The 24,876-nt window shown below is 41.0% G+C and overlaps 1 protein-coding gene and 1 long non-coding RNA gene across 9 annotated transcripts in view; one reads left to right on the top strand and one right to left on the bottom strand.

Moving 5' to 3' along the window:
* LOC310846168 overlaps window positions 1–24,256 on the top strand; it is a 55,524-nt gene extending 31,268 nt beyond the window's left edge. The window contains exon 2 of the long non-coding RNA XR_014565172.1: window positions 23,915–24,256. This is a non-coding gene — a long non-coding RNA (uncharacterized lncRNA). The remainder of the gene's footprint in view (window positions 1–23,914) is intronic.
* AKAP6 (A-kinase anchoring protein 6) overlaps window positions 1–24,876 on the bottom strand; it is a 243,050-nt gene that overhangs the window by 2,904 nt on the left and 215,270 nt on the right. For 6 of the 8 annotated variants that reach the window (XM_083740563.1, XM_083740562.1, XM_083740561.1 and 3 more), the window contains 2 exons: window positions 22,165–22,380; window positions 3,267–6,637 (listed from right to left, as the gene is read on the bottom strand). In XM_083740563.1, coding sequence (XP_083596689.1) covers window positions 3,308–6,637; window positions 22,165–22,380 — 3,546 coding nt within the window. In that variant the 3' untranslated portion in view covers window positions 3,267–3,307. Of the gene's footprint in view, window positions 1–1,557; window positions 6,638–22,164; window positions 22,381–24,876 lie in introns of those variants that run through there. The other 2 variants (XM_083740566.1, XM_083740567.1) reach the window with 1 other exon arrangement.

Here is a 24,876-nt window from a genome sequence, read left to right on the forward strand (position 1 = left end):
CAGCTGGAGCAAAAATCATGTGAAATTAGTTGAGCTACGTTGGTAAATATGCATACTGTCACCTTTGCGAACTGAGTTTATTTTTAGGGTACACATATACCATAGATAATTTTTTCTCTTAAGTATCACAGCTCCACATAAAATCACACATTTTAATGAGCTTAGCAGCACAGGTGCTGCAGGAAAAAAAATAATGGTGTTTGCCATTTATCTTTCAAATTAAATAATGTGTTTTTAAATAGTAACTTTTTTCATAATACACTTATGGGAACAACATTTATCTGTCACATTTTAAGAGATGTATTAGTAATAAATGTAAATTACCTTTGGAAAATCAGTAATTAGGCTCATCAAAAAAATAAACAATCTGCCACCAAAAAGATAATCTTTAGCATAGTTAAGTATAATAACTGTTATTTGAATAAGTTAACAAATTAGGATAGATTGCCTCTAATTCATTTCCCATAGCATGAGAGATGAAGTTAAAGTATCAACTAAGCTCTTACAGTGGGGGGAAGGGACTTCTAGAATCCATTGAAAATACAGATACCAGAGCCTTCGGCAGAGAGTTTCCTTTCACTGTAACATAAACAGTTCTCTGACCCAGAGTTCCCCAGCAAAATGCGCCTTGACTTCCACACATAAAGCCATCTTGAGGCTGCAATCCCACAAACAAGGGCAGTCTTAGTGATCTGCAGGCGGATTATGACTCCAAGTATTCCTGAACACTGGCAGTGATGGCTTGGACTGATGAGGTTCTTAGTTCAACAATATCTGGAGGGCAGTATGTTGGCTAACCTTGCTATACAGACTAACCTGGGAGTATGCCCCATTGAACTCAGTGGGTCTTACTCTGAGTGAACGGGCAACGGTAGTTCACTTGAATGTTAACGTTATGCTGCTCACGCCTTTGCACAATTCACACAAGCGGGTGTTTTCAGAGGTTGAGCTGGCCGTAGCAGCGACTGCACTGTCTCTTAATCTCAGGAGTTCACAAGCAGTTGCCGTGTTGGAATTTCTCCAGAATAAATGGTGCTTGTGTAAAAACTGCAAAACTGTTTTCGCTACACAGAGTGTTGTTAAAATACAGTGTGAATAAATAGTAGTGTTCTGATCACAGATAATGAGGTGGAAAAATGGGCCCATGGGATGGTACTTTGTCAATGCTGGATAGCACAAGAAATGAAATAAGTTCACAGGAGCAGAGGTTGCACTGGAAATACCAATTTTCTATGGACATGTTCCCCAATCCAGCTCAAATTGCACTTTAAAAGGCATTTATGAAGTACTAAATTCAAATGGGGGTGCACATCAGGATGTGTATCCCAATGAAAGAAATTTAATGCATATAAAATATCCTCCTTTAGATGTACATGTAGTTTATGCTCAGAGTTCCTGAACCAGCAAGTAATCCACACAGGGAACTCCGAAGCTGGACTAGGGCATATAACATAGATTTATCATCGAAACACTGTCTATCTTTGCAGTGTTTTACAAATGGTAAAAAGAGAAACCTGTGTTTGTCTTTGGCAGGGAAAAAAGAATCACAGAGACCTGTGGCACTTCAAAAATCATTATGTTTATTGTGACATAAGCTTTTGTAGTCCAAGAAATATTAAACCACAATAACAATAGAATCAGATTACATATCTCTACTCAAAAAATAAGCCTGTTGAGTTAAATGAGGCTTATTCCCAAACAAGCAAGTATAGGATTGTAGCCCAAAGGTACTAGTCCTTAAACTGCCGCGGACTCTTTCAACACAATCCTTTGCAGAGTTAGGCCAATGAAATTAATATTCCTCTCTGCATTTGATCAGGGCATTACTTGATTCCACTGTGGTAGAGTGTTATGTATATATCCCATGTTACAGAAATGGTAAGCATTGTAGTTCCGTTGGAACTCTCATGAAATTGCTGTGAGTGCTTCTCCCTTAACTGTGTCATCCTCCTGTTGTTTCTACAGCTCAGGGCAATGGGGGTGCAGGATCACATCATACTTGGGCACCTGCGAAAGATACCACTATCCTCTTCCAAGCTGCCCATACAGTACTTCAATAGAGAAGGGTCATTTTTCTATTTCAGTAGGGCAGTTTGCATTCCCATATAGCAATCACCGGAAAGGAATAGCTTTAGATAGTGCATTTGCATGTGCTGTTCCTTTCTCCTGTCTTACATGTTTTCTCCAGGCATTTAAGAAACTGGGTAATCTAATGTGTGTGACAGAGCAGAGAACAGTAACAAGTGTACTTGCTGAGTTGCAGAGTGCTTCCACTTATGTAGGCTTCCTGTGTGATGTGGAACCCTGCTTTTTACAGTGATCTACATCACACAGGAAGCCTCCAAGTTACAGGAAACACTCCAATATAGACAGCCACAATCCAACTCACAGATGGGGATGGGGATGAGGGTGGGGGCCTAGTGCACTCATTGCTGTCCCCTGCCCTCTGCAAATGTGTTAAGCCATTTTCCTGAATGCCTACAGAAGGCTGTAGTGAGTTGGGTAACCTAGAACCAAGAGAGCAAGTGGAGATCCTCTCATCTTAACTTTCCTTCCCCATCAACAGAGGCAGGATCAGCTATATTCACCCTCATGGTGTGGACTAGTTTGCTGTCTCTGAGCAGAGTTACCCAGATAGGAAGCAAAGGGCTGTTGAGGAAAGCCCAGAATATACTAGGTGTAACGCTCAGTTTCTCCCATCTTCCTTTTCCCCAACATAGTGGGACAGTATTGCATCTCTTTTGAATCTGCTTCCACTGATAACTGCTGCATTGCAGAAAGAAGATTGCTACTGATTTCTCTTGGATTCATTGGGTAATTTTGCATAGTACAAATATCTGAGGAAATGCAACCAAGAAGTCTGAATCACACAAGGGCTAGTTCTTTCTTTCTTTCTTTCTTTCTTGAGCACAGATTGAGCCAAAGTACAAAATGAATGCTGTTCACATCAGCTGAAAATAGTATTTAACTAGCTGCTTTTCACAGGGAAGGAAATATGTGAAGTGATCAGCTAGGGATCGGCTCCTGCTTTTGTGAATCTTGACAAATAAAGGTAGTGATTTGAACGCATATTTGCCATTCTCAGCTGATGCTTGTTTATCTGAGTCTGTATCTGTATCTTAAACATAAAAGAAGTGGCCTGGAATGGTTTTTAATTCAAGAGACACAATGCTATGATCTACTCGAAAACTCTGAAAGGCCACACATTTCCTGCTTCATTATAGTCATGTCAGCAATAAGCAAAGCTCGTAGTGTTTAGTACCTACCTCTTTATGAAACAACGTGTGTGTCCATGGAGGAATACATTCTACCTCTGTGTATTTATGTGCCTTTCTTTGTGAAGATGCAGGAGGTTTTCTTCACATGTAAGAGTTTTAGTGTCCTGGTGCAAAACACCCTTCTCTTTCAAGTGATCAGGCGTTAATTGAATGGCTTCAGCTGAGGCCTTTATAGAGGAAGCAAAACCTTCTTCAGACCTTGCGATCCCAAGTGGCTCTCCGAGATGATTTTCTTTAGAGTTATTTGGGAAGGAATTCAAGACTGGACATTCATTAGGGATGTCCAGACTCAAAGATTCACTAGCATAACTTAAATTATCTGATATCATCTGGCTAAGAGAGCCAGGCATGCTGATGTCCATCTCCTCACTTAAGAAAGAAAAGCCACTACATTCAGCAGATGTTTTAGGTTCATCTGTTAAATCCAGGGCTTCGTATTTTACTTCCACTTCACTGTCAGGAAGATATCCCTGCTGTTCCACTCGTTCATCTTCAGGACAGGCTTCAAAAAAGCATTCAATATTTTCTGCAAAGTCTAGAGGGACTGGAGTGCTAGTCTTTTCTTCAACATATTTAGTTACCTCCCCACAGTCACTGTCATGAGAAGAAAGTGAGAGGTACGAATAAAAATCACCTTTTCTAAGTTGAATGGGCCTGTGAGAATGTTCTAGAACTTTTTCCCTGATCTGGGCTAATGAATGTGGAACAGCTGGTTCACTTTCAGGCTGAGACTTGTTCTTTAAGGCTGTTGAGGCCATGTCAATTATCTCCATCACAAAGTTGTGCACTGAACAATCCTCCTCATTTCTTTTATCAAAAGCAGCAGTTTCACAGCTACAACAGGAATCACTACAGCCAGCTGATGCATTTTCTTCTGCTTCATTTGATTTTAAAGATGCACAGCAATCTCCGCCATGTTCACTAATTCCTGTTCTGCTTTGTTCATCATTTGGCAGCGATTTTGGTAATGCCATATCTGAACTTTTCATATCCGAGTCAAATTCTGTAAAAGGTTTTATAATAGAATGGCCTTCAAACTGAATATGTTTTTTATATTCTTTCTGAGAGCTGGATATTTTTGACAATTGAGCTGGCTCTTTACCATCCATATGTGAATCATCTGAACTATCAGTAAATGCTTCACAGATACAACATTCATTTTCACTTCCTTTACTAAGTGGGCTAACATTCATGGCAGCAGTTGAAATTTGAATATGTTCTTCCTTTGGACTTTCTTGTGTAATAGTAACATTTCCATTCTCCATGTCATCCACAAAGTGATCTTTGGAAACTTGAAAGCCATCATTTTTCATTTGCCTTTTTGTCCCTGACTCATCATGGCTCTCTGATGTGTTCTTACTGTTGCCATTATTTTTTGAAAGCTTGCGTATGGAATCATTCAAGAATTTTTCAATGCTCAATGAATCTTTTGCTTTCAAAGTCTCATTACTTCTTAAATTCTTACAGCCCTGGATTTCATCATCCAGATTGCACTTTCTCTTCTCCTTTGTCAGATTAAATTTTGGTCTGATCCAAGTGTAGAGTTCATTCTTTATGTAGTCAAGTCCTGAAATTAAATTGCAGTCTTCATAAATATCCTCATCAGTTGCAATACTAGAATCATCATCTTCATCTTTAATGCCTAGCTCTTCCTCAGTCAAGGTGAGAGTAGAACTTGATAGCAAATCACTATCATCTTCATCATCAGTGCAAGCGGAGGTACAGGAAACATTAACAATCATGCTAACGTTGACATCGCTCTCATCAGCTACCGACCGACTGAGGTGTTTTCTGAATGATGCATTTGAATCTGGTGCTTTATTTCTGTGCAGTACAATATCTTCAGAGCACAAAGACAGGTCATCACTGCTGCTTAGCTCAGTGAGAGAAGCCGGTGAATCTTCATTGATAGAAGATGCAATATCCAATGACAACTGGCCAGCCAAGGACATTCTTTGAGAAGTGCTTTGGAGTGTGATATCAGAGATGCTACGCTTTATTTTTTGGTCTAAAGGGCTCTGGATATTTTCTAGACGATTCAAAAGGTCTAAGGTCCTTTTGCTAAGTTCCCCAACTGAATCACTACTTCCACTTAGGTCTCCAGAGCCATTGCAACTAAAAAGATCTTCATTGCTTTTGTAGGGCGTCAGCCAACTCTCCAAGGATGTGCTACGATGAAGCCCATCTCCACTTCTAAAAACAGTTGAGCCAAACAACTCATTTGTCACCGAAAGGGAGTCTAAAGAAGAGCTATGAGATAAAGTTGGGCACAGCTTTGCATTTGTTGGGTCGCTCAGTTTCTTCAAATCCTCTACAAATTCACAGCGTTTGGGGTCTCCATCATCCAAGTTGGTTGAGAAAGCAATCTCATCTCTAGATACGAGTGGCTTGAACTCTAAAGGTTGATGTTCCGATTTCAAGGGGATTTTATCAAAATAAAAGCCATGAAGCAAACTACCCTGCTTATGTGCTTTTTCTGAGTTTGATTGTTTCATTATCAGTGGTAGCTTGAATTTGGAACCCTGAAGGTATGAATAGTCATAAAATGTAAAGGCATTGTGTTTTCCTTGTTGCAACTCTTCTGAACCCTCAGAGCCCGGATGGGCGATGCTGCCCAGGCTTTTAGCTCTGTCGCTGGACTTGGACTGGGAAGTATTTAAGAAATTAAAATGGATCTCCCCATCCGCTTGCTTTAAATTTTGTTTTATCACATCAACTATATTCCCTAACTGGGAATCTGAAATGCTAGTCACCGAATTATCCTGCTTTCTATCAGTATCATTTTGCAAATGGACATCAGGATTTTGGATAGCTTCTGCCTCACTTCCATTGACTATTTTATTCTGACTGTCAGAATGCCTACTTACATTTCCACTGTGATACATATAATTCTGTGGGCTTGTCAAAGTGGTCCTGCCCATTAGTTCTGGCAAATGTTTGGTTGGTGACAACAAAGAATTCTTATTCACATGCTTCTTTAAAGTGTCCAAGTGTGTAAGTGTAGAGGATTTGGATGTCTTTTTCATTAGAGAGATATGATTTTCCCCTGATAGCTCTACATTGTGAAGGCTGTACACTTGGTAGACTTGTGGACCTGGAGATGCTGTAATGCTTGGGCTGCTGAGGCAATTTTCATGTACAGTGGGATTTTCCTCCTGTTTGGGACAGTCATTATTACCACATGCTTCATAGGGAGAGTTCAGTTTTGTGTCATCTTGCTTCAGTTCTTGATCAAGCTCATTGAATTCCTCATTAACGCTAATCAACGTATTACTTATATCCATTTCATCCCATTCTAGTGCATCTTCATTTGTACCATTCAGCTCCATTAAGCTTGGATCGATAACATTCAGGGATTCCTGTTAAAAACAGAGAAATAGAATAATCAGTTAAATCACAAACAGTACATCCCACCTCCATAACTGAAAGTCAATACATAGTTCCTTACTCCTTGTAAAAAGCCCATTTCTCATCAGTTTTGCTATGCTGCATAAAACAAGAGATAAATTACTGAAATACAATAAATAACAGTAAAGAGCAATAGGTAAAGTTCAGAGTGTGGACATAGAAAAGCTCATTCAGATTCTATCTAAGCTATGAAGTTCACTGGGCATTGGGCTGCTAAACTAGAAATCTAGCAATAGCGGTGAGTTCAACAGAATCCCTCATACCTGCTTAACCAAGGATGAACCACATTAAAAACAGCAGTTCCTTCTTTCTCTAGAATCTAGGGGTCACCATGCACCATAAACTCCAGCTCGTCTAAGCTTCAGCCTATTCTGCCTCATCCAGTTAGTGGCTCCCAAACTCAAGGTTGAGGCTGCTGGTATTGGATCTGGTGAGGTGCCAATCTGCAGTGTATTTCAAGGACTCAACTGTCTGTCTCCCCACCCATAGCTACAAACAGGATCAGCACCACAAACTCCTCAGGAAACTGGTGCTAGTTTTAGGATGCCTAGGATTATCTGTGTAGAAGACAAGATGAGGTAGGGTTTTTGTTTGTTTGTTACAATTGCAGCTGGAGAGCCAAGGTTAAACTTCCCCTATTGTGTGCTGTGGTCCCACTCAATGCCCCTCCTGCCCACTCCACAACCCAGTATGCTTTAAAGTAATAAATTTAGTGCCATATCTAGTTTGGCTTTTAGAGACAGGGAGTGACTATTCTAACTATAACCATGTAACAATCTGACAACGACAGAGGAGGCTCATGCTCAGATATTAGGCCAGTACTGAACAGTCAACCCAATGTATAACCTACCATACATGTTTTTGGTTTGTAATACAATATGGTGGTAATAGTATAAATGCTTCTCATGGCAGCCATGATGTCCTGAGCAACACCACACTAAAAGAGGAAGTCTCAGCATGATTGCTGATGTCCTGAGATATGTGGCTACCTCTGTCAGTTTAGCCAGGAAGTCTTTCTTAAACAGAAGAGTGACCAGTACACCAACAGAATTGCTAGTATGCCCCATTCCCCCAACATAAAATACTAACACTTCAGCCTGGCTTTATCAAGGGAATTTCCAATCTGGAGGCCAAATGCTACACAACCCAAACTGGAAGATGGACTTTGGGTTATGTACAATACACTGAGCATTAGTAACAACAATTATTCAAAAGATTATCTATTATCTGAATGTGAAAGCTTATCTGAATTGTAAATGTATGGGAGGCCAAGTGAAAAAGTAATATTTTAAAAGTCTATAGTATTTTAGATCGGGAAAATGCTTATATCCTGACTTTCTGCCTTAATATGAGGTTAGTCACCGCTATCCATTCCTCCTTGAGGAAGATGCAACAGACCTCTTGCCACGTGCAAGCTCTACTAGAAGACTCTTTGTAAGCGATGGTGGTGGAAAAGAAAGAGGTTTTTTTTGCAGCCATCACAGTCATGGGGTAGACCCTTCAGCAGCCTTTAGTCAGTGTTCAGTTGGATTAGCTTTGCTATCACACCTAGTGGACATCTTGCCATTCATCACCTAAGCTCCACAGAAAACCGTTGAACTTAACCAGCAGGAAAGGACTCTCAGGAGTAATTACAGCAACTGCACAATCTATTTACCCACTCCAGAGGTGCAGGGGCAGAGGAAGGGGGTGGGGCGGGGGTCCGCCCTGGGTGTCACCCCTTGGGGGTGACAAAATGCTGAGCGGCACTCATCGCGGGGCCTGCAGCACACCCAAGCCACACATCTCTCCTGGGAGTGACGCGGTGGCTTGGGCACCCACAGGCTCTGTGCTGCCCAAATGGTCTGCCTGCCGCCTCCCCAGCAGCTGTAGGGCGGCTGAGTCGGAGGAGGCAGGCAGACTCCTTGGAAGCCCCATGAAGTGTCCTGCCCCAGGTTGCCCTGCCCCGCAGGCAGTTGGTCCTGCCCCTGGGCATGTGCGCCGCCCCAGGCACCCAATCGGCTTGCTCCGCCATTGCAGAGGTGTCTTCAAGGGATTTGCCAGCCAAGGCACCAGAAACATCCTGCTAAACTATCAGGAAACCACCTGGAGTTACCTTAGCATCTGCTTTGCATTGCATGTGGAAGTTCTTCAGTTCAACCCCTGGCATTTCTAGGCTGGGCTAGGAATGTTGTCTGTCTGAAACCCTGGAGCGCTTCTGCTAGTCAGTGTGGACAGTACTGAGTTAGATGGACCTACTGTCTGACTCAGAATAAGCAGGCCTCTGTGGCTAACACACCATCATGTTATCTGCCCCTGACAAAGGAACTACACCAGGTTTCTAACACAAAACACCAAATTCAGAGTGTTCTGTATTATGTGGGTGGGGCCAGATATCAACTGAGACAGACTCGTGGTTGTGAGGGAGGCATGAAAATCATAAGCCACTCCCAACAAGGGACCTTAGCGTGGATGAGATTCCTGGGGACACCCAACCTGGGCGTTAATGTTCATCTGTTATACAAGTTCTTATAACAGCTCCTTTGTATAGAGTATACCCAACTCTGCTGAATTTTTATTTGAATTTCCATTTGTTTGCTTGCTGATAAAAGCAGTATTAATGACTGGTTAGTATGACTAATGAATGTGAAAGACTTTAGTTGTAAAAGCAATCCATCAGTCGTCTAATCAAATACTACATTAATTTCATATATTGCCTGTGCTGACATTGCTCTGGGAAACTGCTGAATAATGAAGCAAGACGGTAGGGGGAAAATTGTTGCCTTCCTATGAAATTGTCGGTTTTATGTATACAACATTTAAAGCTAATCTGATGAAGCCTTCCCCTCTTTTTTTTAGCTGTATATTCAACTGTGAAAGAAAAGAAGATAGGCATTCCTTGGGGGGGGGGGGCTTTTCAAAGGATGTGGTGCAATGCAATAGAAAAGATAGGAAATTGTTCCTATCCAATTTCCCTATCTGACCTTTTAACTGGACACTTTGCAGTAGATGGGACTGCATGACACATGAGATGTCTTCTAATTCTGGGATACTGGAATTCTATTGTTTAGTGAAGCAAAGCTCCAAAGGACTATAAGTTCTTAAACCTTCTACATAAAACTTCCATGCATATAGAGACATCACTGAAGTTTTCTCCATATTTCAAAGTGCATACCAAGAGTAACTAATGTCTTCTTTAAGATTTGAAGGGACAGAAAACTAGCTGCAGACTCCATAATTTTGTGAACCTGCAGAAGCCACCCGCTTCTCAAATATAAAATGCTTGTCACTTTCTGGCAAAGAAGATAACATTGCTGCTGTAAATCAGCTTTTGCCTGCTTCATTTATTCTGTACATCATGCAGATTCCACAGCAGAACAGAAACAATGACATAACCTCAACTCATTTATTTTAATTGTGGGATCACTTATTTCAAAACTTACTTTTTGTCACTTAACTGCTCAGAGTTTTACATGGGAAATTAATTAATTTCAGTAGATCTACCCTGAGTAAAAATTCGTTGAACACCACCCACTGGGTTGTAGATCCCAGGATCTGCTGAAAGAAAGGTTCTCCTCCTTCTGCAGCCAGCTGAAAATTTTCTCCATAGTGTTGAGCAAAGCGGGGGCTTCCAGAATGGTGTGGCAGGTTGCAGGTGGGACAAGGAATAGGTAAAAACTCCCTCTTCATGTAATATTCCAATAAAGATGCTTTTATGTCTTGACAGAACAGACCTGTAGCATAAGCACCTCATATGCTTTTACAGGACAATTAACAAAGAGTTTTGGTGGTTGGAGCAACTACCTTTTCTTTTGCTTACACTAGTTGTCAGCTCTGAAGGACTGGATAAACCATTGTGGAAATGAAGCAAAATGAATGAAAGAAGCCATCCCCCACTTCTAAGAATGTATGAACCACAATGAAAAACAAAAATGATTTTGTATTTGAAAAATGCCAGCATGCCAGTTACTTCTTCTGAGGGAAGTAATCATGTTTACAGTGCCCGTTTCACCTCTGCAGCCCTCATGTTTTTGTTCTAAATGGGTCTCCTTGTGTTGCAGCCAAACAGAGAGCTATCCTCTTTGCACAACACCTACACCTCATCATTAATAAGCAGCAACTGCAAAAGGACATTCACGCTGCAACATTTTTGGGTCCACAAATGTGTATAAATACAGCGCTTTGCTATGGCTCTCTAGAGGCAAGAGCAATTAGATTCATATACTTACTGTAATTAAAGTTAAAGCAGAAGCTAATTAGCAATGTTGTGTTTACTTTTCTTTAAAGAAAATAAAGATCCTAGAGTCAGACACACAATATATATATTTTTAAATTTCATGATTGCAGGTACCCACAACTATAATTCAGTCCTTATATTAGTTTCTTCGCTTGTTCATAGCCCTTCCTAGCATTTGTTGGTAGAAAATGTGATGGAAATCACTCTAGCTTTAAAGGGAAGTAGAGGAGTCATTTTTATGCTGTAAGATACGACAAGGTATATGTTCTACATTTCCCCCCTAAATCAATTTTCTTATTCAAAATAAATAGCCTTTTGAGCTCTTGACAAAGCATGGCTCCAACCTTGTATTGAGCTTTAAGACAGGACAGTGGACTGTCTAGGTTCAGTGTTGTCCGTACTATACTAGTTGGGTTTTAGACAGGAGTCTTTCCTAGTCCAGGGATTAAGCTTTGGGCTTCCTTCATCCTAAGTATGTGTTCCACCACCAAACTATACCCACATCCTTGTGAAAGGTCAATTAAGAATGATAGGGTCAGATGTCTGTAAACATAGTTGGATAGCACCATCAACCGCAGCAGGGTGTCCACAACCCATGTGGTCTCAGTAAAGGATCTGATTTTGTGCAGCTAATAGTGATCCTTCATCCATTGCATTAAGGCGCATCTTATAATAAGAAACATAAAGATAAAAGGGCATTTGAGCAGCAACTGGGAATGCTGTGATGTTCAATATGCAAGCTCAAGGAAGAGATAATCCCATTTCCTTGTCTATTTGGAAAGAATTTGATGGGCCATTAGCTGGGTTCCCTGTTCCATGGATTGTCCCTGGCCTACTCCTCAACATCCCCAATATCCACAGTTGAAAAAGCAAAGGCAGCTTAATTTTCAACTTATATTTCTTTCACATGAATCAAGAGAAAACCTGGCACATTAGAACACCATTTATAGTATTGTAACAAGTGCTGGAGGAAGGGTAAGGTTATCAGACATCCCCGTTTCCCGGGGACAGTCCCCGGATTTACAAATCAGTCCCCTGACAAAATCCACCTATTTAATAGGAAGTTGAAAAGCGTCCCTGGATTCATTGAAAGAAATCTGGTAACCTTAAGGAAGGGGGTGCGGGGTGTGTGGTCTGCCCCGGGTGTCATCACTGAAGGGGGGGGGGTGACAAAATGACAAAAATATGAGTTTTAAATAATAATAATAATAATAATAATAATAATAATAATAATAATAATATTGGGCTCATGAAACTTTTTAGTTCAGTCAACAAACGTAATGAAACATGGCTGGCACTGGGTGCCGCACTGTGGGGGCCAGCACTTACTGTGGGGCCTGCAGCGTGCCCGAGCCACGTGTCTCTCCTAGGAGTGATGTGGTGGTTTGGGAGCCTGCAGGCTCCACAGCGTGGGGCTTGTGTCTGCCCACTGCCTCTCTCTCAGCTGAGGGGGAGGCGGTGGAGAGGCTCAATGCAGTGCGCCCTGCCCCCATGGGTGCCTCACCCCACCCCCAGCTGCAGGACGCACTGGGCACCCGAGCGGCTAGCTAAACCACTGATTGTAACCCCCATCTGGATAAAATGCAGCAACGCAACTTTGGCTAAAATGGAAGAATAGGGAGCTTCCTGTTTGATTGCAGAATTTGTTTGATACTCCTGTAAACTGATTTTTTAGGGGCACATGGAGCTGTACAAGAAAGGTATGGGTAGAAAACCCTTTTTGCATGAAAAGAACTCTGCTCATGCTTCTCTGATTCCAACTCATAATTTCTTGCAAGATACAGTTTGTCACCAGAATGATTCATTCCAGGGCTCCAAGCATAAAGGTCTGCACTGGGAATTATGTGGCGCGATGACAAAATCAATTTATCCATCTACTACCCTTTTTGGATCCTAGCCCATGCCAGAGACTCATTTGGTTAACCTTTAAAGCCCCTTGCAAATGTTCAAGGGAAGGAACTTTCAAAATTACCTACTACAGAAAAAAACACACACATGGGTGTCCTGTTTAAAATTTTGGTCACTTAAACAATTCAAAGAAAATTTCACAATTTCCACAAATTGCGTGGGGCGTACCCATTTAAGTAAGTACTGGGTCTTAAGCACTATTAACACTCTGACTTCAAAAAAGGAAGGACTGTGGAAAACAGTGGTTACTTTCTGTTCTATCACATTTTAAATCAATTTAAGTGACAATCACTGGTTTACGTGTCAAATCGTATAGGAAGAGGGGATTTATTTGTGTTGATAACATCTGGAAACACAGCACATTTTATTGGGAGTTGCTTTTGCTGCTCTATAGTTTGCTTTTCATCTGTCAAGGGGTTACATGACAGGTATGTATGCGTTTGTGTGTTCAAGCTTCAATGTCATTTTGGTCTCAACATTGCTTCAGGTGCAATATATTCATTCCCCCTTCTAAACAAGTACAATAAAGGATATTCACAGGAAGAAAATGCAACAACAAAAAACAACCACCACCAAACAAGATAGCTAGATGTGCCTTAAAAACACATTTATGAATGACCAGTTTTTCAAGAATGTGAAGGGGGTATATCGTATTCAAATGTGTATCCTATCAACAGGTAGGTAGCTGTGTTGGTCTGTCGTAGTCGAAACAAAATAAAAACAAATAAATAATTCCTTCCAGTAGCACCTTAGAGACCAACTAAGTTTGTTATTGGTATGAACTTGTATCTGAAGAAGTGTGCATGCACACAAAAGCTCATACCAATAACAAACTTAGTTGGTCTCTAAGGTGCTACTGGAAGGATTTTTTAAAATTTTAAAATTTTGTTTGTCCTATCAACAGCAATGCAACACGTAAATATCCTCACACTGGGATGGATTCAGACTTTGCTTTCTGTGAACAGGCTGTTACTGTTGGAAGGAAGATGACTTTTGCCAATTCATCCTTCCTCTCTAGCTTCTCAACTCACAGGCAGAATTTGGGGTTGAGGACTGCAGCAGGGGATCAGCAAAGGGACCGTCCCCTGTCCCCGTGGGCAATATCATTCACTCAGGCCAGAGCTGTTCCATAGACAGCTGTCTGAAGTGATGAAGAAGCTAAAGTATGGACTAAAGAGCAATCCAAATTAGAGGGCAAACCAGAAGGCAGAACTGGAGAAAAAAACAAGAATCACAACCAAGAAGCAATCCAGGTCAGAGGGAAAACTAGAAGGCAGATTTGAGAACAAGTCAGGAGGCAGCACCAACCAGCAACACACACAGGCCTTGTTGTTCAAGCAAAGTTCCGCTGAGGCAGGAAATCCTCTTATGCACATTCCTGCTTGCCAATGGCCAGCCTGGGTAGTCTGGAAGGTTCATCCCTGAGAAGCTCCAAAGACACTGCTTGCCACATGGGGTAAAAGGGTCAGCAGTTTTATGTATTTATTTGTTGCACCCACCCTGGGTATTGTAACAAAGGATAGAAGTTTGTTTTAGAAAAAATAAAAATCTACAAAGGAGCCTGCTTATGTACCCCATTCTCCTTGGTGGAACAAAAGAGGGTCAGTTGTATGACTAAGATAGTATTCTGAGGCCAGTTATCATAGTTCTTTCTTTTTCCATGTTATCTTAATTACCTTGTAAGCCTGAAGGCAGAGCCATATTGCTTGTTTCAGGTGCTTGCCGTATTGCTTATAGAAAATGCTTGTATATATATATATATATATATATATTAAGGTTGCCTTCCATCTTGCAATTGCTCTAAGTGTGCTCTAAGTGTGGAACTGCAAAATATAGGGGCCAGGAGCTAACACTACTTATGAAAGAAAACTGACGAGCAACAAGAGCCTGGGCTTGAATAAATCCCTCTGCTTGCAAGCAAGTGATTTTGGTCATAGAAATTACCAAAATCGCACAGCGGTTGCAGTACTACAACCCCCAATGCTATAATTGTAGCAAAACACACACACACACACAGCCTATGAGGTGCAATATGTCTATAGCAAATGAGGCACTAACAGCTAATAGCAACAGGGGAGACAAATATCAGTATTAATGGCACTGATACAATTTCCCACTATCTAAGTGTATCAGGTCTGTGTGTGCACTAAATGCGATGTATTTTTGTACAATCTGTAGCATTCTGGGGATATGTTCATGGCTCCTAGTTCCATGATGAATTACAGCATTTCCCCCCCTAATAGTAATAATAACAGTACTACTACTAATAATTTTGAACTGCAAAAATTCGGCATCTTTCAACATTGCTGAGTAAACTGACTGCATAAGCGATGACTCCATAAACTTTAGGAACTCATTTATTATGTTGCTAGATCAGACACTGCATTTATTCACACAGTGCATCTATAAAACTGAGCTTTCATTAGAGTCATGGGGAGGCCCAAGCCTCTTTCTCTTCACTTGAGAAGGTGAAGCTCAAGAAGATAATTAAGCATGAAACAATGAGGAGGCTTGCTGGGTAAGCAGTAGTGTGAAAACAGTTACTCCTCACAAAAGAGGGGAAATTAGCTGGCTGGATAAAAGAGGAAGTGTCAGACTGGAAGACTGGAAGGAGGACTCTGCCAGCATAAGCGGGGAGAGCTCGATGCATCATTAATGCCATTTTTTTAACACTTAAGCTCCACAGCTGTCCAGGTCCAAACACATTCAAATGCCACACATTCAGAGAAATGAATATGCCGTGTTGAAATTATTTCCCTTAAACTTCCCATGTTCATCTTTCACTCGTTGCAGCCAACTGCCAAATGTAGCAGGCTCTCAGTGGAGCATCTTTGTTTACAGAGTCAGTGCAAACAGAGCCTTCTAAAGAGATTCAGTGTCCTCATTATATTATAACAAACACATCATTTTTTTTACATTGTAAACACCAATATTTCCAGGAACAGAAAGTTTGGTTTGATTTTGATGCTTTCAAACTGTGCAGTTTCATTTGTGATGTGCTGTTTCCTTTCAAAACTTCCCTTCTCCAGAACAGTGTTCCCTGAAGCAGCCAGGATTTTTTCTTTTCTTTTTTTGGCAGAGGTTCAGGTGCACACAGTGCCAAAAGAAATAGAATAAACAAACACTGCTTAATGCAGCTGGCTAGGTAATTTACATATTACTGCACACCAAATATGGAGACCTGAATATGGATTAGAACTCCTGTGATGATACAAATGCTGTATAGATAAAGAAAATGAAAAATTCTACATAACCATCAATTTACCTTTCTCGGGAGTGACATTTTACAGTGAAATATATATAGAAAAACATAGGAACATTAAAATATATATGGGGAAATAGGTACACTGTAGATGTTTGTGTATATGCTTATGTCAGTCCATCCATCTAATTACACACACACACACACACACACACACACACACACACACACACTCACTCTCTTAGGCAACAATACACAATTCTTATTTAGGCATCCTCTCCCAAAAGTGTATTTTTCCCATAGACAAATGCTAAAGTGCAAAGAAAATAAATATCAAAATAGCTAACATATGCTGGACTGTTTGGCATATTATAATGTCACAATAATTCTGAGTGTTTACTTGATGCAAACTTAGCTAGATGCTAAGATGTCCTGCTATACTAGCAATGGAAGTGAAAATACAGGAACCATTTACTCATGTTTTAGTACACTGGTATCTGCTTTCAGAAGTAAGAGCTTCAAAGTAACCTCAATTTTGCTGTTTATGTTTAAACATACTGTGAGCATACCCCTTGGCACAGATTAAAATCAAAACTGAAGTTATACAACTGAGATCAATAGAACTCACTCCAAAGCAAGTGTGTGGGAGGGTAGCAGTTTTTCTAGCAAAATTCAAAATCAGAGACATTCAAAACTGCAATTTAAAACAGTTAAACTGAAAATTAGAACCTATGACCTTTTATGCAGGTATTGCTATCTAACAGACTCTCTCACAGTATTAACAAACAATGGCTACAAAAACAGAGACTCCTATAGTCTAAATAAATGCAGTGAAGTCTCATTTATAGACAAATCATTGTCAGCATTATAGAGAAATGTCATTGTTATTTAGGCTGCAATCCTAACCCCACTTATCTAGGAGTAAATACATTAGAATTCAATAGGACTTAGTCCTGAGTAGACTTGGTCAGAACTATGCTGTTAATTTAGTATATGTGTGTATATATAGATATATAAATTGAATCAAATTTATCTTCCTGCTTATTTAAAAATGTAACACCCTGTACTGTTTTCTCCATACAAATTGAATGTAACAGGTATACCAATGGGATAATTCAGCATTTTAAATCCAGTTAAGATTAACAATACTTGGTGAAACTGGTATACCTGCATCAGGACCACCGGACACCTTCTTCTGCCCCACCTGTAACAAAACATCTCTCTCTCATATCGGTCTCTACAGCCATAGCAGGCAATGTAACTCTCCAATGGTTTGACTTGGCCCCAAAGGTGCACCCTTCCATTGTCTCCCAAGACAGACAGGTGCCAACAAAATATACTTAAAATGTGGAATAGTAGTCATTGCAGTAGTAGCAGTAGTCAAAGGTTTAAAACAAGGTCACAAAAAGGTAAATGAAAAGAATTCAAACATTTTATAGACAAACATTCTGATCCAGAATGATATATAAATTAATAGAAAAAAGTTTCTACTTGTGGATCGACTCTACTGTGGGCAAAACAGGGTTCTAAGGTTAGAAAGAAACCGCTCTCTCATATTTAAAGTGTTTTCTGTGCCCCTCCCTGAAAAAATCCTGTGGACACACATGCTCGTGGAAGGCTTATATCAAGTATCTGGTATTAATGGAACATAAATGGAGCAAGTAATTTCTACAGGATGCTGACTGTGTTTTCTTTCCTGATTTTCACACCAGCTTGCAGAATGAGGTCTATAGTAAATTCTTATGCTACTTCTTTTGCCATTTGTTCTTGCTTCACAAAATAATTATTTAGTTCGCAATTAGGCCATTTCAGATGCCAAGTGCTGTTAGTATTGAATGGTGATGTGTATCAAAACAGCAACATGATAACTTGTGCATCATTCTTCTATAGGTGATTTTTCAACATATGTAATGAGCATCATGCTATTGATTTTTTTTTAAGCATTTCACCAATGGGAAAGGCAGAGAACAAGGACACTTCATTGAGGGCCAACTTTATGAACAACTGTTTTCTTTCCCTAAAAGTGTCAGGGAAGCACAAAAGAAGAAGTGGATGAGGATATCAGCTTAGCAGGAATGCAGCATTTTAGCACATTTTTGTTTCCAGGTTTGCTTTCCATTCATTAAAAAGAATCTGGATTTTTTCCCAACCTCCTCTCAAATGGTACTTTCAGCAACCTCTTTGACTCCTAAGAATAAGCATCCAAGAAAAAGGCTTATGGAAAGCGAATGCTTGGTGTTGTTTTTTTTAAAGTGAGCTGTCTCACCACCACAGATTTTTCCAAGTTCTTACAACTCTAATTAAAATGTGGTAATTGGTTATGTTACCTCAATTACCATGATGCATGGACATTGATGCAGAGTGACACCAATTGAATCCCTTGGGTGTTATACCCTAAGGCCATCCCATTTATTGTGGCCTTATTATTTTCAATTATGTGGCTGGATGTACAGCATACTTTCAAAGCCAATGCACATGGGAATTGAGCTGGACACATAGTACAGTGTACTTACAGAAGCGTTCGGCAGCAGAGGAAAATTTGCATGATGGAAAGGAAGCATTTCTCAAATCCACATGAATAATCTAAGTCAGAAATATTGCAGAGAGCCAGGAACAGACTTCAATCAGGCAGGCATCCCAAACCTAAATGATACCAACTCAAAATGTGGCAACTAACAGCTTCTTCAGTTGTGTGGGGGGGGGGAATGAACAGTGGCCTCTTATATGTGACAGATTTCAAGGCAAGGACAGTGAAATCACAGATAATGAATGGAAAAGAACAGCAGTCTCTCTTTTGGAAGAGCTGTTTTGCCTAAACCCTCATTTGTAACCCTGTCAATTCTGCTTATATGAGCAGCTTCTACAAGGAGAAGGCGTTTCCTGGGAAAGGAGTGGGACCAGGGGAAACCGCTCAGACCTGGGTCTAGAAAGCATTGATCAAGTGGAAAACTGCTTGGACCTGAGCTTCCTAGGTATGGAACAAGCAGCACTGTGGATGAACTGTCAATCTTTTTGTTGGCAGCTGTGACCATGAGTATATTTTTACTAGCTTAGGTTGGTTAACCAACTGCTTCTGTTCCTAGGGATGAATACTATGGTTACATCCAAACTGGATGACTATAACAAGCACTAAACAGGGCCGCCTTTGAAAAGGGTCTGGACACTTCTGCAGGGACAGAATTTGGGTAGAGCCGCTACTAGGAGAACATTACACCAAAACCACATCCATGCCGTACATTTAAAGCACTATTATACAACTTTCCCGCCATGGCTTTCCCCAATGAATTCTGGGAACTTTAGTTTGTTTAGAGTGCTGATAGCTGTTAGGCGAGCCCTATTTCCCTCTCTGAGTTACAGTTCCCAGAGTTCCCTGGGAAGAAGGATTGATTGTTAAACTACTCCTGGAATTCCATTTCATAGGCAGGTAGTCTGAATTATTCACAAATCCTTTTCACTTAATCAAATGAATGAATTAAATGAAATAAACTTTATGCAAATAGACTTGACACATGACTGGATGGGGAAAGTGTATTGGGGAGTGCTCTAGAATTTTAAGGAAAAACCACAGCAATTCAATGCCAGCTTTCATATTGACATACACTGACAATATGAGAAACAAACTGTCTTCTGCTATCAGTCCTAGAGAAACTTTATGTTTTGGGGGAAACTGTGGATATTGTAAAAAGATCTTTTAAAAGGCAGCAAAAAGTTCTTTTAAAAAGCTACTAATATATATATATATATATATCTCCAAGCTCTTTACAAATAATTTCAACATAACCCCGAGCATGAATAATAGGTTGCCATTAGGGACCATGAAAAGGAAAATGGTCAAAGGAAAATGTTGATAGATGCATTAAAAGAACAGAAGATGGAAACAACTCCTGAACTTCCGTAACACATCTAATCAACCAGGCCAGCATTTGCACTGTCAATGACTCTTGCCAACACCGAGTCTGATGCCATCAGAGATGTAAACACATCCCATTTGTTTTCATATATTACAGTATATTGTGGACAACCTCAAATAAAAAAACTATATACTTGTTTCCCGGGGATACCATTCATGTGCCAAGACTGGCACGCCATCAAGTGCAGAGAGATAGGCAAAAGCAGAGAAAGCAATCTTGGGATCAGCCCAAGAAATGACTACACAGGAACTGAATGAAAGGAAATGTTGTAGCATGCCAGCTTGGAATTGGGAGACGGCAGGGGAGGGAGAGAAAAAGAATGCAAGAGAGACTAGCTAATTTCAGTTCCAACTACAGCATCCTGATTCTAAGAACTCTTTTTATCATCTAAGAAAATGGTAGATTTGGAAACTAGCCCTGTTTTCATATGGAATGCATATGTTCGTAGCAAGAGGCCTCCCCAAAACGAAAAATAAAACCTATATGCAGAGTTCTTAATGGCTGCCATTTCTCACCAGTTGCATTCCCTACCAGGTGAAATGTAATTCAGTCCAGCAAAGAAGTCTAGGTTACCCCAGGCAAAGTGGGAACAAAGCAGTGTGGAGCTTGTGAAGTTCTCTGGCATCCTGACATCAAGAAAACACACAGTGCTTTTACACTCCCCCTACCTCACCTCCCGATCGATTCCTATCCAAATAGAGCCACAAGACTACTTCACTCCTGCTGCAAGAGCAGCACTAGCCTTTAATTAGCACGTAGCAGCTTATTTAGAGGAACTGCAGCTAAACCCAGCAGCAGCAGCTCGCATGGCAAAGATGAGAGTAGCTCCGGCTGCAGTGGCGCTTTTACACGTGTGTTCAGCAGCCTGCAGAGCTTTTTCACAGTTGCCGCTTGCCTCTGCTTCAGGCAAAAGAGAACAGTCGGCACCAGAAGGTGAAAAAGTGAGAGCACAACACAACAAAAACAATACAGCTTTTTGCCAACTGCTGCTATTTTAAGAGGAATAAAGCTTCTGGATCAGATGGGCAGTCTCTGCACCACTACCCTGTAAAGAAAGGACCAGAGCAAGGTCCTGATTTGGCTCTAATAGAGGGATGGGGTCCGACAAAAGCACCAACACACAGCTGCCCCTGTGGTGTTCTATTTATGTCATGAGCTCCTTTAGGAATGCTGCTATAAAAGCGAGACACTTTTCAATCTGTCTGTTGCAAGCAATGTCAGAATTCCACAGGTCTTCAAGGAAAGGTTGGGCGAGCATGTATTGAGGATGCTTTAAATATTGGATAGCTTGTCTCAGGACAGGCTTAAGTACTGTATTTTTCGTTCTATAAGACGCACCAGACCACAAGACGCACCTAGTTTTTGAAGGGGAAAACAAGAAAAAAATATTCTGAATCTCAGAAGCCAGAACAGCAAGAGGGATCGCTGCGCAGTGAAAGCAGCAATCCCTCTTGCTGTTCTGGCTTCTGGGATAGCAGCGCAGCCTGCACTCGCTCCATAAGACGCACACACATTTCCCCTTACTTTTTAGGAGGGGAAAAGTGAGTCTTATAGAGCAAAAAATACAGTAGATTACATGTAGAACAATTCCAACCTGAATATTTTGAACCCATACAAAACACTTATTTCCATAATAAAAACATTCCTTCCAATAGCTCCTTAGAGACCAACTAATTTTGTTATTGGTATGAGCTTTCGTGTGCATGCATATTTAGGTACCATTTATTTCCATAGTACTTATTCCATGCTCTCTAACTTCGTTTGGCAATAAGGTTGGAATTGATGGGCTAAAGCACATAGATGCAGTCTAGTGCAGGACAAACGGGATGTTCAGAATAAGTCCAGGGGTTGCTTTATAGAGATCTAGACAAATGATTGAAGTGTATCATATTACAAACAACAATACATGTTTTGGTCTAATTCAGAAAACCATTGACTACCCTTATCTGCCATTTATTTCAATTCCACAAAATCCATTCAGTGCCTTAAAAAGGTCAGAATCTATGTGTTTAAAAACAGAACTCGAGTTTGTGCAACGTGTTCATAGCCCATTAATCAGTTGGTTCCATTGACAGGATCATTATATGTTTGGGGAGAAAGGTTCAGAAGCCTAATTATTTGGCTCGCTGTTGCACCTTCAGTGAAGATATCAAGAGGAACAAGGAAGGATTTGAAGGTGCTGGGAAAATGCCTCACGTGAATGCATTTGAAGGGAAGGAACATCAAGCAGGTGTCACTTACGGAATGCTTTGCCAACTTCTTCTGCAGTCTAGTTTGCCACTGGACAGCTTGCATGACGATGGCTTCCCACCTCCTTTCCAGATTTACAATTATCAGCTGCATTGACTGGTGATCTGCGTTCAGGTTACAGGTATCCTGGTCATTAAGGAGGTGCTGGCACAAACGCAAAACTGAGCCCACGCCTCGGCGTCTCTGTTTAATTTCGCAGCAGAGGGACTGTGGACAGAAGAATGGTCAGTGTCAATGCACTTTATAAGTATAAGTATAGGTATAAGTATAAGTATAATAATTCAGCAGTCACTTGCAGAGTCCAGTGTTGTTGCTGCTTTAAGAATATTATGCAACACCATACCTTATAGCAGGGGTTCCAAAACTGTGGTCCATGGAGCACCAGTTCATGAACTTCATTCAGGTGCTCTGCAGCACATGAGCATTCAAATTCATATTTGTATTTGTACTGCTTATTTATTATCACCCCTCCCCCCAAAAAGCCCCTCCATGAACAAACCAGGTAGGCAGACAAGAGCCCCAGCACTTCCCCAATTCAACAAACAAACAAACAAACAAACAGCATGAGAACTAAACAGCCTCGGCCCTGTATACCTAAAAGAGCATCACCACCCCCATTGTCCAGCCCGGACACTGAGATCCAGCACTGAGGGCCTTCTGGCGGTTCCCTCATTGTGAGAAGTGAGGTTACAGGGAACCAGGCAGAGGACCTTCTTGGTAGTGGCGCCCGCCCTGTGGAACGCCCTCCCTTCAGATGTGAAGGAAATAAGTAGCTATCTTATCTTTAAAAGACATCTGAAGGCAGCCCCATTTAGGGAAGCTTTTAATATTTAATGCTGTATTGTTTTTAACATTCGATTGGAAGCTGCCCAGAGTGGCTGTGGCTGGGGAAACTCAGCCAGATGGGTGGGGTATAAATATAATAATAATAATAATAATAATAATAATAATAATAATAATAATAATAATTCATCCCTCTCCTCTCCCAGTTTTCTCACAATGTGCAACAGCCCAGATTTAGCCTTTCCTACAAAGAGAAGTTAACACTGCAGCCAATGCCAGAGTAGGAAAAGACAGCAAAATCAATGCAACAGCAAATGTATCTTCCTCCACCACTACCACACACACACACACACACACACACACACACACAACTTTCCAGCAGACAGCAAAGCAAGCCAAGAGGAAGCCCCAGCACTTCTTCCCTTCCCCCTTTCCAAAAGGCAAGTTGTCAAACTTATCGAATGCCATAAATACAAGTGTCTAAAAATAAAATAAAATCAGAGGCCCCTTTTGAGCTTGAGGCCCCAGGCCAAATGGTCTTCCCCACCCCTGAGAAGTCCTCTCCATATGAAACACATATAGTACTGAAATTTAGAAACTACCAGTAGAATTTACCAAGACACCTTTTCAAAAGTAACACTGCAAACATATAGGAATATTGAAACACCGCCATATATAAAAGACAAAGGCCTGGCAAAACATGGGACATATTAGGATCAACCAAGATTCACAAGGCAAGCTTTTGAATTACCGGTACATGCAACTCTTCCCTGGTCTGAGTGTTTGTAGGCTCTAATAAAGGTATGATTTCAGCTCTTCCACAAAGCAAAACTTTTGAACAGTTCCATATGTTACAGATTTAAATATTTTGAAGTTGATTGCATCGGAAAGATGTGGGATAACAGAGCCATTTCAACTTGTAATTCAACCAAGGAAACATTTTCTTTCTTTCTTACAGTTTTCACACACCCGTGTCCCTCTGTTGCAAAAAAAGAACACAAGAAGGGCCCTGCTGGAACAATCCAAAATGCCATCTAGTTCATCATCCGTGTCATGGGCCCTTTGGCTCCATCAGGATCTGGCATGGTTTGGCAGCTCAAGATGAAGACAGTGGAGAAGCAGGTGGAGGGCTGGAAGTGTGGCAACCAGGGATGGAGGTGGGAGGTCCTCCCTGCTAACTGTTGGAACATTTTTGTAGCTTCCATTAAAATATGAACCTCTTGGCCTACTCATGTACCTTGGAATCTTGATTTTTGGACCTTGTACTGAACCTGAATAAAGATCTCTTTCTTACTTGCAAGTTGCATTTTGTTTTTGTTGTGTTTTGGGACCTGACAATCCTGTTCTTACAGTGACCGGCCAGATGTTTATGGAAAGTCCAAAAGGAGGACCTAAGTTCAGCAGTGTTTGCCCCACTTGTGACCCCCCCAGCAATAGGTATCCAGAGGCTTATCACCTTCAACAGTGTAGGTAGAACAAAGCCACCATGACGAGTAGCTAGTTCTCTTTATTCTGATCTGTCTGCCCTATGGCTTCCTTTGTTTCTGTGCTATTCTGAGCAAAAATGCAGTCAACATTACAGTGTGTTAAGTGCTTTTGAAGAGAGACACCAAGGGGAAAATGCCACCACAAGTGTCTAGGAAGATGTATTCTTCAGCCTAGCCCCCCTCCCCTGCTCCCACACACTGTGTTTCCTTCACTGAGTTGCTGTGGATCTAGTATCTTCTACCATATCAGAGCACGGAAGACTTCTTCACATTCAGGAGCTTACTAGGCAATTTAAATTGTGCACCGTGAAAACATCTGTTTCTCTCTGCAGGATGCTACAGATGAAAGTACATAACCCCATGAGAAAAATCTAAGCTATCACCCTAGCATTTTAGGTTTCCTTTTAGGGAAAATTTGGTAGCAGCGGGGTGG

The sequence above is a fragment of the Podarcis gaigeae genome, assembly GCF_964106915.1.
Source record: "Podarcis gaigeae genome assembly, chromosome: 1".
NCBI classification, from domain to species: domain Eukaryota; kingdom Metazoa; phylum Chordata; class Lepidosauria; order Squamata; family Lacertidae; genus Podarcis; species Podarcis gaigeae.